The sequence below is a fragment of the Grampus griseus genome (genome assembly GCF_964374135.1).
Source record: "Grampus griseus genome assembly, chromosome: 4".
Classification (NCBI taxonomy): domain Eukaryota; kingdom Metazoa; phylum Chordata; class Mammalia; order Artiodactyla; family Delphinidae; genus Grampus; species Grampus griseus.
Window position 1 is genome coordinate 125002096 of NC_138997.1, and position 21591 is coordinate 125023686.

Sequence of the window (21591 nt, forward strand, 5' to 3'; positions counted from 1 at the left end):
CTGTGTCCAGTGTTATTTTTACTCACTTACTTTATGCCAGAATGTCTACTGTTTACTTTAGGGCCCTTGTTAAGTCTTAACCTTTACTTCTGTATTTGCTCAAAATATGTTCTTTTAACTATTGAGGCTTTGTCTGTTGATTTCTCTTAAAGGTTTTGCATTAACTAGTAATTGGACAAATGTTGGTTAAAACTGTGATACTGCATTTTTCTCTCTTGGTAACTTGAATACCCTCTTCCTAATTACATTCTCTTTGTCTGTGGGTTGTTACAGTGGTGGGTGGTCCAGGTGATTTTGCATGAGGACTGTAGATCCTTTTGGTAGATAGATCACTTTCCCTTTTACGTGGCGATCTGAATGCCAGGGTACATCCCTCATGGAGCATCCCCTAGGAGTCACCACGTGCTCTTTTCATCCTCAGTAGTGTGCTGGTGATACAACTGTAAAATGGTAAAAATAAGTATGAAATAGGTATAGATGTTATTTTATAATATGTAAACCATTATATAATATGTGAATATTTGGTTTTAGATTATAGGTCTTTTCAAAGTGTTTTCTCTCTTTTAAAAATTTTACTTCTTCTAGTCTACAAAACTGAAAAGGGAAGAAAGGAAGCTCATGTTGTAAAAGTTAGCCTCCAAATTTTAAGTTGCTAGTTGACAGATTTTTCAAAGCCTTGAAAAATACAGCATTTTTCCCAGTTTTACTGAAACATAATTGACATATAACATTGTATTAGTTTAATGTATACAACATAATGATTTGATATATGTATATATTGCAAAATGATTGCCACAGTAAGTTTAGATAACATCCATCACTTTGCATAGTTACACGTTGTTCGTTTTTGTGATGTGAAATTTTAAGATCTCTTAGCAACTTTCAAATATGCAATACAGTATTGTTAACTATAGTCACCATGCTGTTCATTACACTCCCAGAACTTATTTATCTTATAACTGGAAGTTTGTACCCTTTGAACATCTTCAGTCATTTCCGCCACCCCACGCCTTTGGCCACCACCAGTATTTTCAATATGTGAACATTTTTTACTCTCTAAAACATAGGAAAAAAGGTTTACTGAAAAATGAAAACATTAAAAAAATTTCTCTAGCCATCTTGCCCTTAGGTTTGCATATCACTTTTAATAATAAACCTTTTATTACTGAGCTCTTCATTTTTTAAAAATGCATGTTTAATTTGCCTCTAAATTATACTGATTTCAACAATGTAGAAATATGAAATATTGTAATCTCTTGTAGATAGTATCTTGCAATGTTGTTTCACCCAGTTTTTAAACTTGTTTTGTGATCTATGAAGATAGATTTGTGGCGAGTAAACAGAAAACACTTTTAAGTTGACAAGCTAACTGTACTGAATTTCATCTAGAAAGTTGTCCTCACATATTCTTCCTGTTTTAAAATCTGTTTTTCTAGTTGTTCATAAAAGTCACATATACTGTTTGGTCTTAAGGGATTATTAACTGCATAGCTTTCTTTGTCTAGCTTCTTTCCCCCCTTTTTCTGATTTATCACAAGATAATTTTGTTATAGGTGGGTTGGGTTAGTCATGCTAATGCTGTATTATCAGAGGGATAATTCTCTTGTTTCTTAGATCATAAAATCAAAACTTTCATTCCTCACTTTTTGCTCATTCTCAGTACGTACACACGCGCACACACACACACACACACTTACATACACACACACACACATACATACATTTTTCATGTCTGATCACAATTTGACATATGATGTAATTTATCCTGAGCATCCGGTAGCAGGAGATCTGCTTACTGTCCAAACTATCCAGAGTGAATCTAAACTAGGAAGATTGTTTCTCCATGGAATAATGGGAATGCACAGCTGATAGAGGTTAAGAAGTGTTAATACAACTTAATATATAAATATATTATTATTAAGTAGCAGTTTTTAGGACAAGTCTAGGTGAATTTGTCTAATGTAGATGATTAATACTTACTCCTTTGTTGTTGAGATAAAGATCTTAGATTTAAGAATAATTATGTCCCTCTTATTTTGAGCCAGAGTATAGTAAATGAACCTGAGTCTCTATTCATACTTAGAATGGTGAAATCAGGACATTAAAAATATGATACATTGTTTTATATTTTATGTAGAAATGTGGACATGTTTGTTGTTTGTTATATTTTTGCAAATATAATAAATTTCTTCTTATTGAAGAAAGCAGAATATGATTTAATAAACTTTCACATTTATTAAATTCACCTTATTTTCCCCTTACATAGGTTAAGTTCTAAATTTAACCTTTGAACTCTTTCAGGCCCTTAGATGCTATTCTGGAAAAACTTAAGTAATGGATCAAAGGAAGAATGAGAGTATTGTTCCTAGTATCACTCAATTAGAAGATTTTCTTACGGAGCACAATTCCAATGTTGTTTGGCTTCTTGTTGGTAAGTAGAATATATATTTTCTTGTACTTTATTGTTCTCTGTGTATGTTCTCTGCCAGATTTTAAGCAGTGGTTGACTGAAGTTAGAATGCTTACAGTACCATTTGTTTATTTTTTGGGGAGAAGATTTTAATCTCTGCTTCTATGAATATTTGCTCTGGAAGGCTGTTTTCCTTAGACTGCCTCCTTGTCTGACTTAGGAGAAGTGAGATGAGAAGAAAGACATAGCTTATCTTTCCTGTTTCAGATCAGCTCTTCCATTCCCCATCCCAACATACAAGCAAACACTTTTGTTTTATTATAAAAGTGATAAATCCTTGTGGTAAATATGCTTTTGCCTAATTAATCTTCTCATCTCTTTCCTCACTCTTTATGCACTTGACAGTGGGCTTTTCCAGTAATAAGTTTTTTTGTCTTATATTGCCGAACTTTTCTAGGTGTACACAAATAATACAAGACAGTGTATACTTAAATTGCAGAGAGAGGGAAGAAATACGAGTGAATGAATGAGTATGAACAAATAAGAAGAAATACAAATAAAATACCAAGGAAGGGAGAGGTTACTGTAGGCTGTTACTGCCCAGGATGTTTTGTGGAAGGATGGTGCTTGACTTGAATTTTAGCATGGGAATTAGAAAGATACAGAGAGGAAAGTAGGAAGGGTAAGATGGGGTGAGAGAGGAAAGGGAGGGTAATGGTAATATTTATTGAGGTAATATTTATTGAGCATCCTTTGTGTGCCACATGCCACAGGCATTTTGCATATGTTGTCTCACTTAATGCTCACAGCAGACTTATGAGGGTAGATGTTATTTTCCTATTAACATGTTGGGGAATTGAGGCCCATAAGGATTAATTAACTCACACAGGTTACACAGCTGTTTTTTTCTGAGTGCAGGCGTATGCTTCTTTCATGACACTGCAGGATGCATGGTAGGGTTATGGTAGAGGTGAAGTGTATATAAAGGGAATTATAATGATTCATGATTTGTAGGTAGGATTGGATTACCATTTCAACTTCAAGTTTTTTTTTCCTAATTGACAAACATGAACTACTGTAAATTATCATTAATGAAAAATAAAAAGTAAAATGAAATGCAAAACAATACTGTGAAATATAACGTCATAAAAGCAGCATTTAAAAATTACCTTTTAGTTTAATTAAAGGCAGAATTCTTTCTTTTTTCCTTTTTAACATTTATTTATTTATTTTGGCTGTGCTGGGTCTTAGTTGCAGCAATCGGGATCTTCATTGCAGCATACGGGATCTTTAGTTGCAGCTTGCGGACTCTTAGTTGCAGCATGCATGCGGGATCTAGTTCCCAACCAGGGATCAAACCTGGGCCCACTGTGTTGGGAGCGTGGAGTCTTACCCACTGGACCACCAGGGAAGTCCCAGCAGAATTCTTTCTTATTTCCTAGGTGCCCCTTCTCCTGTCACCTTGATTTTCTCATTTTCACATTGTATACAGCTCCTTTCTTTAAGGTGGAAATAATAGCAACGAACAGAAAAACCTTGAGGGATTGTTTACTCCCTCTGTTTTACTAATGGCCTTACGCTGTTGAAGGGGATGGGGGGACGTGGTACAGTGAAAAGGCCATAATCCTCAGGCGGTTACTCTCTGGGAAAGAAGCGTACTTTCTCAGCAAATACCTTTTTTTTTTTTTTTTTTTTTTACGGTACGCGGGCCTCTCACTGTTGTGGCCTCTCCCGTTGCGGAGCACAGGCTCCAGACGCGCAGGCTCAGCGACCATGGCTCACGGGCCCAGCCGCTCCGCGGCATGTGGGATCTTCCCGGACCGCGGCACAAACCCATGTCCCCTGCATCTGGAGGCGGACTCTCAACCGCTGCGCCACCAGGGAAGTCCTCAGCAAATACCTTTTGCCTTTCTGAAGGGCCCGTAACTACCTGCTCTTCACACGGTGATTTACAGTAAAAATTAATGCAAAATGACTTTAGCTTAAAACAATGTTGTACCATGAAAATAAGTGTTCAAAAGAATTGTTCTAGAAATAATTTTTATGGGCAAATCATAGCACTTGCTACCTCAGAGCTATTACCATCAATCTAAGCTACCTTGAGGAATGTTGTATTTTGACTCTCAATGACTGCTTTGTTTTATCTATGTTAAATAATTTTTTTTTGTTGTTTTGCGGTACGCGGGCCTCTCACTGCTGTGGCCTCTCCTGTTGTGGAGCACAGGCTCCGGACGCGCAGGCTCAGCGGCCATGGCTCACGGGCCCAGCCGCTCTGTGGCATGTGGGATCCTCCCGGACCCGGGCACGAACCCGTGTCCCCTGCATCGGCAGGTGGACTCTCAACCACTGTACCACCAGGGAAGCCCTATGTTAAATAATTTTTTAAAAATTTTACGAACTTAATATGATGGTACTAAAAGGTTACACCTATTAAATTGCTTTATATTACTGTCTTAATCTAGAAAATAGTTATACTATTTAAATGGATAAGTAAAAGAAAATTTATTGAAAAATACTTTCTTGTGTTTCACGTTTTGTGTGTTTACGAACTAGGTTTTTTGGGAATACTATAAATTTTATAAGTGACCATAAACTTTTCATGAAAAACTCATGATCAAATTTAGAATATTGTTTACTGTAGTAATATTTACTGGTGTTCTTTAAAAGTAAGTTATTGTCTTATCAATTGCAGCAAAATAGTATTTGGTGGCCTATTTAATATAGATATATCTTGAAGTAGGTTAAAATTGTCACTTTTTTCCAATAGTAGTTTAAAAGCAGAGACTGTTGACTTTTTAAAAAGTGACTTTTCGGGCTTCCCTCCCTGGTGGTACAGTGGTTAAGAATCCACCTGCCAGTGCAGGGGACACGGGTTCGAGCCCTGATCCAGGAAGATCCCACATGCCATGGAGCAGCTAAGCCCGTGTGCCACAACTACTGAGCCTGCACTCTAGATCCCGTGAGCCACAGCTACTGAGCCCATGTGCCACAACTACTGAAGCCCATGCGCCTGGAGCCCATGCTCCACAACAAGAGAAGCCACCACAATGAGAAGCCCGCACCCCGCAACGAAGAGTAGCCCCGCTCGCCACAACTAGAGAAAGCCCGTGCGCAGCAACAAAGATCTAACACAGCCAAAAATAAAATAAATAAATTTATTTTAAAAAAAAGTGACTTTTCTATGATGTAAAAAAAAAAACGTTTTCTTTATTTTTAAGTGGACTGTATTAGAAGTGAGCTTTTAGCCTAATAAAGGTAGTTTTCTTTTTCATAATATTCAGAAATATGGACTTTTTCGTCCCAGAACATCTTTGTGTATGTTTAATAACTAAAGCAGTACAAAGGAGTGAAAAAGAAAACAGGAAAAAAAGGGAAGCAGTTTTACTTGAAACATTGCTTTACTTCATCTGATTGAAATCTGTGTTTTTCTGGCTAATGACTTACAGGGAATGAAGAAAGTTGGATAAAGAATCAACTTCTGGTTTTGAAAATTCAAGTTATTAAATTGTAAGAGGACATTTTACCATATGGAAGTAAATCCTCTTGTTTCTGAACATGATAAATGATCTTTCACTAACAAATTTTTATTGAGATACTAAGATGATCGAAGGAAACATATAGTGAGATCCTTTATTTTCTGCATTTTTTTCTCCCAACAGCTACCATTTTGTCCTGTGGATGGATTATTTATCTCACATATTATAATTCTCGGAATGTTGGTCTTATTTTAACACTGGTTCTTAACAGATTATACAAGCATGGCTATATCCATATTGGTAAGTTTTGAGTAATTTTTTTCTTCTGTGTAATCTTGAGATGTATATTGTAAATATGTATTTTATAAACAGATAGTAGCTTTAGGAATTTATCTTTGTTTTATGAAAGTTAAACTAATCTAACTGGAATTTCTCTCATATAGCATATACTTCAAGTAGAGTTGAACTACCACTTGGTTATGTCCTTTACCTCATTCTTATTTCTTAAAGTGTTTCTAAGCCTTTTTTTTTTTTTTTGGCTCATAAGAGATAATCATTAAAATAATTTGAAAAATCTAGACATATAAAATATGGAACTAGAAGTTTCTTGAGGTCCTGCTATCCAAAGAAAATTTCTAATGCTTGATGAAGTTTTACTGTTTTTTTTTAAACTGATACCTAAAAAATCTATAACTGTAAGTGGAATCATCTTGTGTATTTCATTTTGTAGCCTTCTTTATTAGTTTAGCTTGACTACTTATAAATGGGAAGTTTGCAAATAGATAGGAGGGTGTATTAGGAAGTTATATGCCTTAGAAAGCCCTAAACCACTGGGAAAAAGGGGTGAGGAGTCAGCAAATAGAATGTTTCTGATCTTCCTTAGAGTTGAGTACCTCTTAGTGGTCATAAATAAAACTTCTCTCAAACATAAGTACTCTTTCATTAATTTGAGGCAATGACTGGTTCCTGGAGTCACCCAAATTAATGGAGAAGAATGGTGAATTAGTCACTGCTTTGGGTTTTTTGTTTGTTTGTTTTTTATACTGAAGGTTCTTACTAGTCATCAATTTTATACACATCAGTGTATATATATCAATCCCAATCACCCAATTCAGCACACCACTATCCCCACCCCACTGCGGTTTTCGCCCCTTGGTGTCCATACGTTTGTTCTCTACATCTGTGTCTCAACTTCTGCCCTGCAAACCAGTTCATCTGTACCATTTTTCTAGGTTCCACATACATGCGTTAATATACGATATTTGTTTTTCTCATTCTGACTTACTTCTCTCTGTATGACAGTCTCTAGATCCATCCACGTCTCAACAAATGACTCAATTTCGTTCCTTTCTATGGCTGAGTAATATTCCATTGTATATATGTACCACTACTTCTTTATCCATTCGTCTGTCGATGGGCATTTAGGTTGCTTCCATTACCTGGCTATTGTAAATAGTGCTGCAATGAACATTGGGGTGCATGTGTCTTTTTGAATTATGGTTTTCTCTGGGTATGAGCCCAGTAGTGGGATTGCTGGATCATATGGTAATTCTATATTTAGTTTTTTAAGGAACCTCCATACTGTTCTCCATCGTGACTGTATCAATTTACATTCCCCCCAACAGTGCAAGAGGGTTCCCTTTTCTCCACACCCTCTCCAGCATTTGTTGTTTGTAGATTTTCTGATGATGCCCATTCTAACTGGTGTGAGGTGATACCTCATTGTACTTTTGATTTGCATTTCTCTCATAATTAGTGATGTTGAGCAGCTTCTCATGTGCTTCTTGACCATCTGTATGTCTTTTTTGGAGAAATGTCTATTTAGGTCTTCTGCCCATTTTTGGATTGGGTTGTTTGTTTCTTTAATATTGAGCTGCATGAGCTGTTTATATATTTTGGAGATTAATCCTTTGTCCGTTGATTCGTTTGCAAATATTTTCTCCCATTCTGAGGGTTGTCTTTTGGTCTTGTTTATGGTTTCCTTTGCTGTGCAAAAGTTTTGAAGTTTCATTAGGTCCCATTTGTTTATTTTTGTTTTTATTTCCATTACTCTAGGAGGTGGATCAAAAAAGATCTTGCTGTGGCTTGTGTCAAAGAGTGTTCTTCCTATGTTTTCCTCTAAGAGTTTTATAGTGTCCGGTCTTACATTTAGGTCTCGAATCCATTTTGAGTTTATTATTGTGTATGGTGTTAGGGAGTGTTCTAATTTCATTCTTTTACATGTAGCTGTCCAGTTTTCCCATCACCACTTATTGAAGAGACTGTCTTCTCTCCATTGTATATCTTTAGCTCCTTTGTCATAGATTAGTTGACCATGGGTGCGTGGGTTTATCTCTGGGCTTTCTGTCTTGTTCCATTGATCTATGTTTCTGTTTTTGTGACACTACCATAGTTTCTTGATTACTGTAGCTTTGTAGTATAGTCTGAAGTCAGGGAGTCTGATTCCTCCAGCTCTGTTTTGTTCCCTCAAGACTGCTTTGGCTATTTGGGGTCTTTTGTGTCTCCATACGAATTTTAAGATGATTTGTTCTAGTTCCGTAAAAAATGCCATTGGTAATTTGATAGGGATTGCATTGAATTTGTAGATAGCTTTGGGTAGTATAGTCATTTTCACAATATTGATTCTTCCAATCCAAGAACATGGTATATCTCTCCATCTGTTGGTATCATCTTTAATTTCTTTTATCAGTGTCTTATAGTTTTCTGCATACAGGTCTTTTGTTTCCCTAGGTAGGTTTATTCCTAGGTATTTTATTCTTTTGGTTGCAATGGTAAATGGGAGTGTTTCCATAATTTCTCTTTCAGATTTTTCATCATTAGTGTATAGGAATGCAAGAGATTTCTGTGCATTAATTTTGTATCCTGCAACTTTACCAAATTCATCAATTAGCTCTAGAAGTTTTCTGGTGGCATTTTTAGGATTCTCTATGTATAGTATCATGTCATCTGCAAACAGTGACAGTTTTACTTCTTCTTTTCCAGTTTGTATTCGTTTTATTTCTTTTTCTTCTCTGATTGCCATGGCTAAGACTTCCAAAACTATGTTGAATAATAATGGCAAGAGTGGACATCCTTGTCTCATTCCTGATGTTAGAGGAAATGCTTTCAGTTTTCACCATTGAGAATGATGTTTGCTGTGGGTTTGTCATATATGGCCATTATTATGTTGAGGTAGGTTCCCTATATGCCCACTTTCTGGAGAGTTTTTTATCATAAATGGGTGTTGAATTTTGTCGGAAGCATCTTCTGCATCTATTGAGATGATCGTATGGTTTTTATTCTTCAATTTGTTAATATGGTGGATCACATTGATTGATTTGCATATATTGAAGAATCCTTGCATCCCTGGGATAAATCTGACTTGATCATGGTGTATGATTCTTTTAATGTGTTGTTGGATTCTGTTTGCTAGTATTTTGTTGACTTTTGCATCTATATTTATCAGTGATATTGGTCTGTAATTTTCTTTTTTTGTAGTGTCTTTGTCTGGTTTTGGTATCAGGGTGATGGTGGCCTCATAGGATGAATTTGGGAGTGTTCCTTCCTCTGCAATTTTTGGAAGAGTTTGAGAAGGATGGGTGATAGCTCTTCTCTAAATGTTTGATAGAATTCACCTGTGAAGTCCTGGACTTTTGTTTGTTGGAAGAGTTTTAATCACAGTTTCAATTTCATTATTTGTGATTGGTCTGTTCATATTTTCTGTTTCTTCCTGGTTCAGTCTTGGAAGGTTATACCTTCCTAAAAATTTGTCCATTTCTTCCAGGTTGTCCATTTTATTGGCATAGAGTTGCATGTAGTAGTCTCTTAGGATGCTTTGTATTTCTGCAGTGTCTGTTTTAACTTCTTTTTCATTTCTAATTTTATTGATTTGAGTCCTCTCACTCTTTTTCTTGATGAGTCTGGCTAATGGTTTATCAATTTTATTTATCTTCTCAAAGAACCAGCTTTTAGTTTTATTGATCTTTGCTATTGTTTTCTTTGTTTCTATTTCATTGATTTCTGCTCTGATCTTTATGATTTCATTCCTTCTGCTAACTTTGGGTTTTGTTTGTTCTTTCTCTGGTTCCTTTAGGTGTAAGTTTTTATTGTTTACTTGAGATTTTTCTTGTTTCTTGAAGTAGGCTTGTATAGCTATAAACTTCCCTCTTAGAACTGCTTTTGCTGCATCCCATAGGTTTTGGATCGTCGTGTTTTCATTGTCATTTGTCTCTAGGTATTTTTTGACTTCCTCTTTGATTTCTTCAGTGATCTCTTGGTTATTTAGTAACGTATTGTTTAGTCTCCATGTGTACGTGTTTTTTACATGTTTTTTTCCCTGTAATTGGCTTCTAATCTCATAGCGTCGTGGTCAGACAAGATGCTTGATATGATTTCATTTTTCTGAAATTTACTGAGGCTTCATTTGTGACCCAAGATGTGATCTATCCTGGAGAATGTTCCATGCGCACTTGAGAAGAAAGTGTAATCTGCTGTTTTCGGATGGAATGTCCTATAAATATCAGTTAAATCTATCTGATCTATTGTGTCATTTAAAGCTTCTGTTTCCTTATTTATTTCCATTTTGGGTGATCTGTCCATTGGTGTAAGTGAGGTGTTAAAGTCCCCCACTATTATTGTGTTACTGTCGATTTCCTCTTTTATAGCTGTTAGCAGTCGCCTTATGTATTGAGGTGCTCCTATGTTGGGTGCGTATATATTTATAATTGTTATATCTTCTTCTTGGACTGATCCCTTGATCATTATGTAGTGTCCTTCCTCATCTCTTGTAACATTCTTTATTTTAAAGTCTATTTTATCTGATATGAGAATTGCTACTCCAGCTTTCTTTTGATTTCCATTTGCATGGAATATCTTTTTCCATCCCCTCACTTTCAGTCTGAATGTGTCCCTAGGTCTGAAGTGGGTCTCTTGTAGACAGCATATATATGGGTCTTGTTTTTGTATCCATTCAGCAAGCCTGTGTCTTTTGGTTGGAGCATTTAATCCATTAACATTTAAGGTAATTATCGATATGTAGGTTCCTATGACCATTTTCTTAATTGTTTTGGGTTTGTTTTTGTAGGTCCTTTTCTTCTCTTGTGTTTCCCACTTAGAGAAGTTCCTTTAGCATTTGTTGTAGAGCTGGTTTGGTGGTGCTGAATTCTCTTAGCTTTTGCTTGTCTGTAAAACTTTTGATTTCTCCATCGAATCTGAATGAGATCCTTGTCAGGTAAAGTAATCTTGCCTGTAGGGTAGTTGTAGTTTCTTCCCTTTCATCACTTTAAGTATATCATGCCACTCCCTTCTGGCTTGTAGAGTTTCTGCTGAGAAATCAGCTGTTAACCTTATGGGAGTTCCCTTGTATGCTATTTGTCGTTTTTCCCTTGCTGCTTTTAATAATTTTTCTTTGTCTTTAATTTTTGCCAATTTGATTACTATGTGTCTCGACGTGTTTCTCCTTGGGTTTATCCTGTATGGGATTCACTGCGCTTCCTGGACTTCGGTGGCTACCTCCTTTCCCATGTTAGGGAAGTGTTTGACTATAATCTCTTCAAATATTTTCTCTGGTCCTTTCTCTCTCTCTTCTCCTTCTGGGACCCCTATAATGTGAATGTTGTTGCGTTTAATGTTGTCCCAGAGGCCTCTTAGGCTGTCTTCATTTCTTTTCATTCCTTTTTCTTTATTCTGTTCCGCAGCAGTGAATGCCACCATTCTGTCTTCCAGGTCACTTATCTATTCTTCTGCCTCAGTTATTCTGCTATTGATTCCTTCTAGTGTAGTTTTCATTTCAGTTATTGTATTGTTCATCTCTGTTTGTTTGTTCTTTAATTCTTCTAAGTCTTTGTTAAACATTTCTTGCATCTTCTCGATCTTTGCCTCCATTCTTTTTCTGAGGTCCTGGATCATCTTCACTATCATTATTCTGAATTCTCTTTCTGGAAGGTTGCCTATCTCCACTTCATTTAGTTGTTGTTCTGGGGTTTTATCTTGTTCCTTCATCTGGTATATAGCCCTCTGCCTTTTCATCTTGTCTGTGTTTCTGTGAATGTGGATTTTGTTCCACAGGCTTCAGGATTGTAGTTCTTCTTGTTTCTCCTGTCTGCCCCCTGCACTGCTTTGGGTTTATTTAATGGCTATGCCTAGTTAAGGGACTTATCCATAGGAAGTAGCTGTTTAAACTAGTGTTCTCAAAAAATAAAATAAAATAAAATAATGTTCTCATATAGTTATTTAGTAGCTCAGTTCATAGTGATGATATGTGTGGCACTTTTTATTATATTTGAGGGAAAAATGTTAGAAGGTTAGTAAGGCTTTAAGGATATCAGAAAGGGAGTAGGGAGAGAACGTTTAATTATTGAGTAAATTGAATGCTAGGAGCATTTAAAGCTTTAAGGGCTCTACTGTCTTTCAAAACAATTACATTAATTGCTGTTGTTTTTTTCCTACAACAGGCTCCTTTTCTTTCTCTGTTCTTTCTGGAAAAGTCATGGTTCGTGAAATCTATTACATTACAGAAGACATGTCTATTAGGTAAGAATAAATAAATAAATGTGGGCCCATCTTAAACAAATTTGAAATATTTCAAAATTTTTTTTGATTATGATACTGTATTGAATATGACTTGCTTTTTATATGAGAAATGTTGGCCTTTTCAAATAAAATCATAAATCAAAAATCATTTTCTTCAGTGACTCATACTTGGTGAATTGATTTTTTTAAATGTTTCTATCAGTGGACTAATTTAGCTAAGGTTTAAGCTGGCAAAATATTATTGAATAGCAGCTTATGGAAATGAATAATCTTATATCATCTGTAGTTTTAAATATTGAGCCATTAGATTACCTGACCATTTTTGTTGTAGAATTCATTGTGGTCATTTGTTATGTAAGCAAGGATCAGAGACGTTGATAACTCTCATCCATTAGTTCCTTAGTATAGATAGTAAGTTTTTAGAATTTTTTAGCGCTTACTAGCATTTCTAATTTTACCTTAAGGTGGAAATGAAATCTGAATATAATAAGAAATGATAGTTCATATGTTTGATATATTCCGTCTTCTGTAAGCCTTGAAAGAAAATCTTACTCTTTTTGTGATTTGCTTAAAATTTGTTACTTAGATAAAACTTGAAGATATGGAATTAGTTGAGAGGTGCTAGGGTTTGGCAGCCCTCATACCTCACTTATAACAGAGAGGTAACTTCTTTGTGAGTCTAAAATTATTTCCAAGTTAAAAGTAAAAAGGAAAAGTTAGGCTATAATTCCATGCTTCTGGGATATGAAGTGTTGTATCATTGTAGAAATGAAAGAAAATCTTTAAAAGTTTTCCCTTAGTGTGCTAATATCCCCCTTTGAAGATTTGGCTTTTAGTTTATATAATTTTAACTCCTTTTTTAAATTTTAAAAATTTTAAATTTAAATTTATAAAAGAAAAAGTTTTTTCTGTTAACACTTTATTTTCCTGTTAAATGTAATGTGGTATTACAGTTTACCTAAATAGAAGAATCTAAGAGCTTTGCAAATCTTCTTTTCCTTTCTTAACTGGAAGATTATGAAACATCTTGGTATGCTAGTGTCCTGTTGAAAATTTTGTGTATTTCCTTATTATCAATTGCCTGCATTTTATAATAACTAATTAAGAAATGAGTTAAGGAAATTGTTACTTAAGCTTTCATTTCTGTAATTTATCTTGCTTAGAATTCAAGATGGATTTATAATTTTTCGGTGGTGGAAAATGTATAACCCAAAGCAGAAGCAACATGGTGAGCTTTCATTTTTTCATGTGTTTGAAATCTTCAGTCATATAATCAGAATTTTCATTTGCAGATGTTGGAATGTCTCACATTTTGTAATAGTTAAAAATATTTTTAAAAGCTTTGGAGTTTACAGAACTGATTTTAATACCCGTTGGCTGGAAATCCTTCAGCAGCTTTCCTCTTGCATGGTTAAATGTAGTTTCTTTAGCCTATTATTTACTTAGGGTTATTCTCAGTATGACCCTTACCCACATTTCCACCCTTACCTCCTATTACATCTATGGACTTAATCCCATACTGTGGTTAGAGTGGCCTTCCTAGCACTCTTTAATCATTCTACTAAGACACTTCTCTTACTTTTCAGCTTCTTTGACTTTATTTATACTTTTACGTGACATTGTGACTAATTCTCATTTATCTACTATGGTAAGGATGAGCAGAAAAGAGGAATTGCAGACTTTGACTCTCTTCTGGTTCTGCTTTTTATCATCAGAATTTTCTCTCAGAATATTGTCCTCAAATCTTCATTTCACAACTGTAGGTGTTCCTGTCTGTGAATGTACCCTTCCTTCTCTACATTAACCACACCAGTGGCCTCAAGGAGAGTACACCTTGTCTTTACTTTCTAGAATATTGATTCTCAAACATTTTTGATCTCAGGAACCTATTACATTGTTCTAAATTATTGAGGATTCCAAAGAGCTTTTATTCATGTAAGTTATATCTATTTATATTTACTGCATTCAAAATTAAGCCTGATCATTATAGAAACGTTTTTATTTCATTAAAAATACCTATCATAAATCCATTACATATTAAAATAAATAATAAATTTAATGAAGAATAACTTTTCCAAAGCAAAAAAATTAGTGAAAAGAGTCACACTGTTTTATATTTTGCAAATATTTGAAATATCCTAATGGAAGATAATTGAATTCTCACCTCTGCTTTTATATTCAGTCTGTTGTACCATATACTTCATGTAGCCTTTAAAAAACTCCACTGTCCACTCATGGGAGAATGAGAAAAAGTCAAACATCTTAGTATAATACTATCAAAATAATTCTGACTTTGTGGTCCTCCGAAAAGGGTTTCAGTATCTCCCCAGAGGTCCCTGGACCATACTTTGATAACTACAGAGATTTTAAGTGGGACCTGGGAGTGTAAGGTCAAAAGAGGATGAAACCCCTCCACCTTTTCTTAGCGATGAAGACTTCTGTTTCTGGCACCCCATTGAGATTCTGAAATGGTGGTTGGTTCTGTATAACTTTGGAATTTTGCAATTAAATGTTGGGTTTTGTGTGTGTGTGTGTGTGTGTGTGTGTGTGTGTGTGTGTGTGAGCTCACCTAGGAATCTTACCATCGTATATAACTTGTTTGTATAGGAAAATAGGTTTAAAGTTCCAAAAGTTTTAAAACTTATCAAAACTTTGAGCTATCCTACATTACTTTTAGATTTTGCTGTTGTTTCACCATTGTTTAGTCTTTTTTTAAACTGTCATTTCCTTGCTCCCACGTATCTTTTGCCCCTCCTATATAATACGTAATAATGTACTCTACCTTGAAAAGGTTGGCATTAGTTGGTTACAATTTGACATCTGAAGAGGTAATGAAATCAGAATGATTAGAAGAAATAATGGCAAATTTCATGTCTGGAAAAAGTTTTCTAAAAATTAGAGTTGTACATTAGATAATTTTGAACAGAGGCTGAGTGACTTCATATGATAAAAGTATTCTGTGGGACTTTGGAATAGGATTTTTACAATCTTTCATCTGTGATTAAGAATGGCTGGCTGTATGTTATTACCAGTCTTCAGTCTGTGATTTTAGAATATCAGTTGTTAAACCAACCTTTTTACCTCTTTTCTTAGCATTTACTAGAAGCATTCTCACAGGGAAAAAAAAGTGTTCTTTAGATATTATGTTAGTGCATTGGGAATCTTTTAAGTTTTGACTTTTTATGAAATCTGAATAAATTCAAAATTTTGAGTCACTTTGCTACACTGTTAACCATGTTAAATGTTGTGGAGAGAATTTTCTTGCTTTTTTTTTTTTAATTTTTAAGTCTTAAAGGTGGCAGTTAAGTAAAGATATCTTACACTTTAGAGATGGTTAAAGCTCATTCCTGAGAGCCAAGTTTTTTTGAGCTCAGTCCCAGCTTCTAACACATTTACTTAACTTTGTGCAGGCCCAGTATTTCTGCCTCTGATTTAGTTTGAAAAGTCCATCTGATTTGTTCCTTAGAGATAGATTACTTTAGGAGAATATTTTTCCTCAGCACATCATGCTTCTTTTAATCTTGTAGTCTGTTAGGTGACTTGCTGTTTTGACTTAATCTTTTTTTTTTTTTCTCTTTACATGTTTAGTTAACATAAGCTTTGTTGTTAACAAGGTTACAATGGAGCTGAAACAAAAATTCTCTTCATTTATATAGCTTGTTTGTGATAAAAAAAACTATTTGTATATTTATATTAGGAATTTTATTCCCAATTTTTTTTTTTTTTTTTTTTTTTTTTTTTTTTAGTGTTTTAAAATGTTCATGTGAACTGGTAAAGCTGTAGGGGGTGGTGGGGTGAGGAAGCCCATTTGGCCTTAGGGCACCTCCACCCCATGCTTTTTACCCCAGGATTCCAAGGAACACAGTTAGGAAACAACCAATTTTTCTCAAAATCTGTTACCAATTTGGAAACAATTAATGTTCTCAAAACCCCTCATTTGGCAGATGGAAAATCAGAAACTACTGTGATTATAGCTGGTAAAATTGGGACAAAAACCCAGGTCTGCTAACTTCCAGTCTAGTGCTTCTTATATTTATAAGACAACCTTGTCAAATGTGGCCTAAGAAGGTTCCTTAGAAGTTCTTATGGATAAATACTGATCACAGCTTATGGGGAGGAATGAAGACATTTGCAGTATCCAGAGGCAACTGCACGACTTAAACTAAGCCTACTGCGATTGCCCATTTCAGAATTTTCTTTGACACAGGGAATACCATCCTAAATTGTTTATAGTCTTTTTTTTTTTGAAGAAAATAATTCATTTTATCATGAAATGTAACATCTTAAAGTGGATTGCTATTCACCAAAACACATGGATGAGGGTCAAGAGTAACTGACCCAAGTTCTTTAGGAAAGAGGTAACTTTTGATAAAAATCTTTACCTAATTGAACAGATTTTTATTTTGAATTCACTTTACTGATCATTGTGTTAAGTTGGAGTGGGGGATAAAAAAAAGAGGTGCTATCCACATCCACTTGAGGGAATACATGCATACAAACAATTGTAATTAAAGAAAAAATGGAGCAATGAGTGTGTGTTAAGGAAAAATACTGAGAACCATCTTCAAAGTTGGTCCATACCAACTTTTGTATGGACCACTTGGTGTGGTCCCAGCTGGTTCATGGTTTGATGATGTTGAAAGTTCTGCCCATTGGTCAAGAAGCAGAATGGTAGATGGAGGGCTGTTGTGAAAGTTCCATCTCTTAGGCAGCATGCTTGATGATGACAGTGAGTAGGACTGTGTCATGCAGAGGCGGAGTGGGTGGGAGGGTAGCTCAGATGGAATAACTGGTTTGACCAATGGCAATAAGGTTGGAAAATGGATGTTTAGGAATTAACAACTCCATTTGGTGGTAAATATAAGGTAAAGGAATAATAGGGTATAATTTGGAAGCTGTGCTATGGAGGATATTGAACACCTGGCAGCCACTGCCGTGAAAGGTTTTTGGGCAGGGGAGTGATATGAACTTAGCTCATTTCAGAGAATATAGCAAAATGTAATCACTACTTGAGATGCATAACCCAAGACTAATATAATAGCTCAAATATTAGCCCTTCCTTGACTGGCTCTCCCTGTCATTTCTTTGTGTCTTGAATTCTTTTTGTCACTCTTAATGTTAACATAAATCTGTGTCTCTGCTCTCCCTCTGTAATTGTCCATAATGTAGAACAGAAATAATACCATAATTTTTGGATATTTTATGTTTTTCTTAATATTGAATAACATTTAAATTATTTTTTCCAAATTGTTCTTTCTCATTTTTTTTATGCCAGCGGTTTGCAGTAGAAAAAAGATCTCACCCCTCCATTTTACAGTGGTGTTAAAAGTTGGTAGACTTTATCAGTTATCACTTTTATAATTCTAATTATTTGCTCATAGTTTTACCTACATTTAAAAATTTAAATGTATGTGCTCATGAATAGCACAGCTTTGGTGAATGGTCAAAGAAGTTTCTCTTCCATATGCTTTTAAAAGATATTCTTTGTTGTAAAGGATGACGTTCTTAACAATGTGCTCACAGTTACACCCTTCAAAGGTAAAGACACAATGCCAAATAACAGTGCAGGAATTAGCAGTTTGGTCTAAGTACATTATTAGTCTAGCATTTATAAGGGACAGAATTTATCAGTAGAATATAGTGTAGAGGAATGAACAGGCTGCAAAGTAAGCTTTTGATAAAAAGTTGGACAATATTATGGAATATAGGTTAAAATAGTGAGCTCTATTCAGTAGCAAGACCTTACATTCTGGATATTACTTCTTGCTGATTAAGGGAAGATCCATGTGCTTTGACAGTTAACCAAGCAGGAAGTAGAGATGATTGATAGTTCTTGGTGGAAAATTTAGAAGCCTAACTGGGGCATGTGCCTGAGAAGATACATGGCCACTAGCCTTCCAAGGAGATAGGCCCCATTGGTGGGTAGGACCAAGATTTTCATTAGGAAGTTTTAGAGCTGCTCTATTATGAGAAAAGAGGTGTGTTAAGTGCTGACACTACTATGCCATAGAGCTTGGTTGGGATAATTTAAGCCAGGAGCAGATTTAAAGTTGTCACTTGTCCAGTTTAACCCTTTAAAAAAGAGAAAACAGAACACATCTAATTCATTTACCATAGAGTTTGTTGTGAAATATGCCCTAGGTCACGAATTAGTGATCTGTTATAGGTGGTTGTTGGCTAAAGGCCACTTAATGAGGATATCAGTCAAAAATTTTATTTTTAGGGTATTTAATTTTAAGGGATTCTTTTGGAAAATAAATAGCAGGGCCAGTTGCCTCTTAACATGTGGTGATATATCATAGTGTTTAAATTCATACTAGTCTGACAAACTAGGCATGCATCCTTCTTATCCAGAGGAATTCTTGGGCTGTTGAGAAGTGAAAGGATGATGGTAAAGTATGTCCCTTTCTGTTATTTTGTTGCTTAGAAGTTTTAGCCTAATATAATCTAGTACTTTTAAATTTGTAGCATCTAGATATTGTTTGTTAAATACATAAAGGAAATAAAAATCCCTGAACAATTCTTAAAAGGTCAGCAGGCTATTTTGTCTTTGTGCTAAGTATCGATTCTAAGTATTACAAGGCTTTGTCAGCACTTCTGCACTTTAGATTTTTTACTGCAAATAACATGTGTCCCAATTATATAATTAAATAAGTGCCTTTTTCCTGATTTCCCTTTGGAAAACAAGAAGTCTCAATTAGCTGTTTGCTTAGGAGACTTAAGCTGTTCTACAACATTCATTTACTTTTTTCCTCCATAAATTAACTGCTTGTTAAGAGCCTTTTATGTCTATACTTCTATCTATTGGGTATTTTATTAAAAAATGAGTTTGGGAAGCCCATTATGTGAATGTTAGATGACAAGGAGTATGAGAAAGAGAAGATTTCTGCCTTCAAGGATAGAGCAGTGTTAATGTAGAGAGAAGATTTAAAAGAGCCAGTTGATTATACCTTTCTTAAATTATGTATAAAATAAAGTTTTCCATTTGGCTCCCAGTATCATCAGAATGAATGAAACCTAAAAACTGCTTTTAAAATTTCCAGGAGAGATAAATGTCAGTGAGAAATCTAGTGTTACCAGAATTTAACAATTAAATACTACATTTAAGTTTTGACTATTGATCAGTTTTTTTTTTTTTTATAAAATGCAAAGAAATAACTGGACCCGTTCTGTACATTTCTGTTTTCAGGGATTAATAACTTTTTTGCTTTTGAAATAGTCATTACATTTATTAATATAATTGATAAGTAATTTTATTTTGTGGTTAAGAACCTATTTAGAGACCTGGATTTTAGTCTGCTTCCTAGTTATATAATCTTGGGCTCTGACTGCTAGGGTTGTTGTGAGGATTAAATGAGATTATATGAGTAAAGTGCCTAGAACAGTTCCTGGAACATAGCAACTGTTCGATAGAGGTGAGCTGCTTTTGTTATTATGATGAACATTATGTCATATTATGAAATGAAAAATTATTTAAAAAGAAGAGAATTCAGTACAAATCAAAAGTGAATACATAATTTATATGACTAGTAAGGATTTGACCTGCAGTCAAGGGAACTAACTAGTATTTATGGTATACAGCAATCCTACAGGTAGGTAGAGGTATTCTCATTTTATAGATGCGAAAAATGAGGCTCAGCATGGTTAAGGTACTTGCCTTAGGTCACAGCATTGGTAAATAATGTTACAGGAATCCAATCTTATATCCTTTCTACTGTTTATTTACTGCCTTTTTCTAATTCCTGGAGAATCTAGTGTAGGATTCCTCAACTTTCTTCTTTCCCCCCCAGAAAAGCTGTATATGTATGTTGCTGAAATTAGGCCTCTGTACACTGGTGCTGGATTAAATCTCAGAGACAGAGTTTTGGGTGAAGTAGAAAGAAATAGCTTTATTACTTTGCCAGGTAAAGGGGGCCACAACGGGCTAATGTCCTCAAGACTGTGTGTCCCACCCTGGAGCGGGTAGTGAGGAATCTTATAGTGTTCAAGGAGCAAATTGTCATTAGCTTGTGGACATTCTTCTGATTGGTTGGTGGTGAGGTCATGGGGAGTCAGCATCATCAGCCTTCTGGTTCTAATCAGTCTGGGGTCTGCGTGCTTGTGGGCAGCATACAGATAATTTCTTCCACCTGATGGGGGTTTCAGTATCTGCAAAACAGCTCAAAGGACATGGCTCAGAATATTATCCGTAGTCCTTGAGGAAGAACTAAAGGTCCTTGACTTTGTTTAATGGCTAAAGTATTATTTTGTCTTGCTTGACTATTTCCCTTTCTTTCTGCATTTTCCACTTCTTTGATTAAATTAATTCTTTGACTAAAGTTTTTCTAGAGACAAAGGCAGGCAGAGGACATGGGTGGCTCTCTATTCTGAGAAGTTCTCACAGGGTCCTTCTTAGTTACGTGTGTGTGTGGGTATGCATGCAGGTACTCACATGTCTATATGTGAGAGATACATGCCTTAGAAACCTATCTGTCTTTTGGTAGAGTGCTCATCTATCTGTTAGGGCAGGTGTTTATTTATGAGGATGTGCCCTGTTGACCTGGGAAGGTAACCCAGTCTATGTGTGGGGTACCTCTGCATGTGGGCTCTGTATGTACATACTTATCTTGTGAGGGTGATGCTATGAGTACTGAATATGCTAGTACAGTAGTACTTGTATTCATGCATCTGCATGGATGGCTCCGTGAGAGTATATGTATGTATGTGTTTGTCTTTGTGAGTGGTTCTGTGTTTGAGTGCTTAAATGAGTGCATGCCCCCCTCTGTATATGTGTGCTCACCTCTGTGTATGTGCTTTTTCCTATGTTTCTGTCTCTATGGGTGTGCTCTTGGGCCACCTTTTTGCATCTGTGTTTGTTGGGATAGGGGTTGACAGATGGACAGGGAATTGCCATATGGAATTTTCCTGGGGATGGCAGAAAGCTGGGATTATTGACAGAAAAGATCCTGGGCAAAGACTCTGAAGAGAATAAGGCCATGTAAGCTTGGAGATCAACCAGGCTTGGAGATCTGATTTACTGTTTAATCACATAGCTTGCTGGCTGGAATATTAGTAATTCAGGTGAAACAAATAGAAGCAATAGAACAAAGAAGTTGAGTGTGAACTCAGCTAAATTTCTCTATTTAAAAATATGAAACCAAAAGCTGCTTTTAAAATGCTTATAGATTCACTATTTCTTCAGTATTTTTCTAAAGT

At 35.4% G+C, this 21591-nt stretch overlaps 1 protein-coding gene across 1 annotated transcript in view; it reads left to right on the top strand.

The window, feature by feature from the left end:
* Nucleotides 1-2334: 2334 nt before the first annotated feature.
* BLTP1 (bridge-like lipid transfer protein family member 1) overlaps nt 2335-21591 on the top strand; it is a gene marked incomplete at its 5' end in the record, with an annotated part of 189548 nt that continues 170291 nt past the window's right edge. The window contains 4 exons of the mRNA XM_082654038.1: nt 2335-2431; nt 6070-6186; nt 12318-12396; nt 13560-13624. Coding sequence (XP_082510164.1) covers nt 2335-2431; nt 6070-6186; nt 12318-12396; nt 13560-13624 — 358 coding nt within the window. The remainder of the gene's footprint in view (nt 2432-6069; nt 6187-12317; nt 12397-13559; nt 13625-21591) is intronic.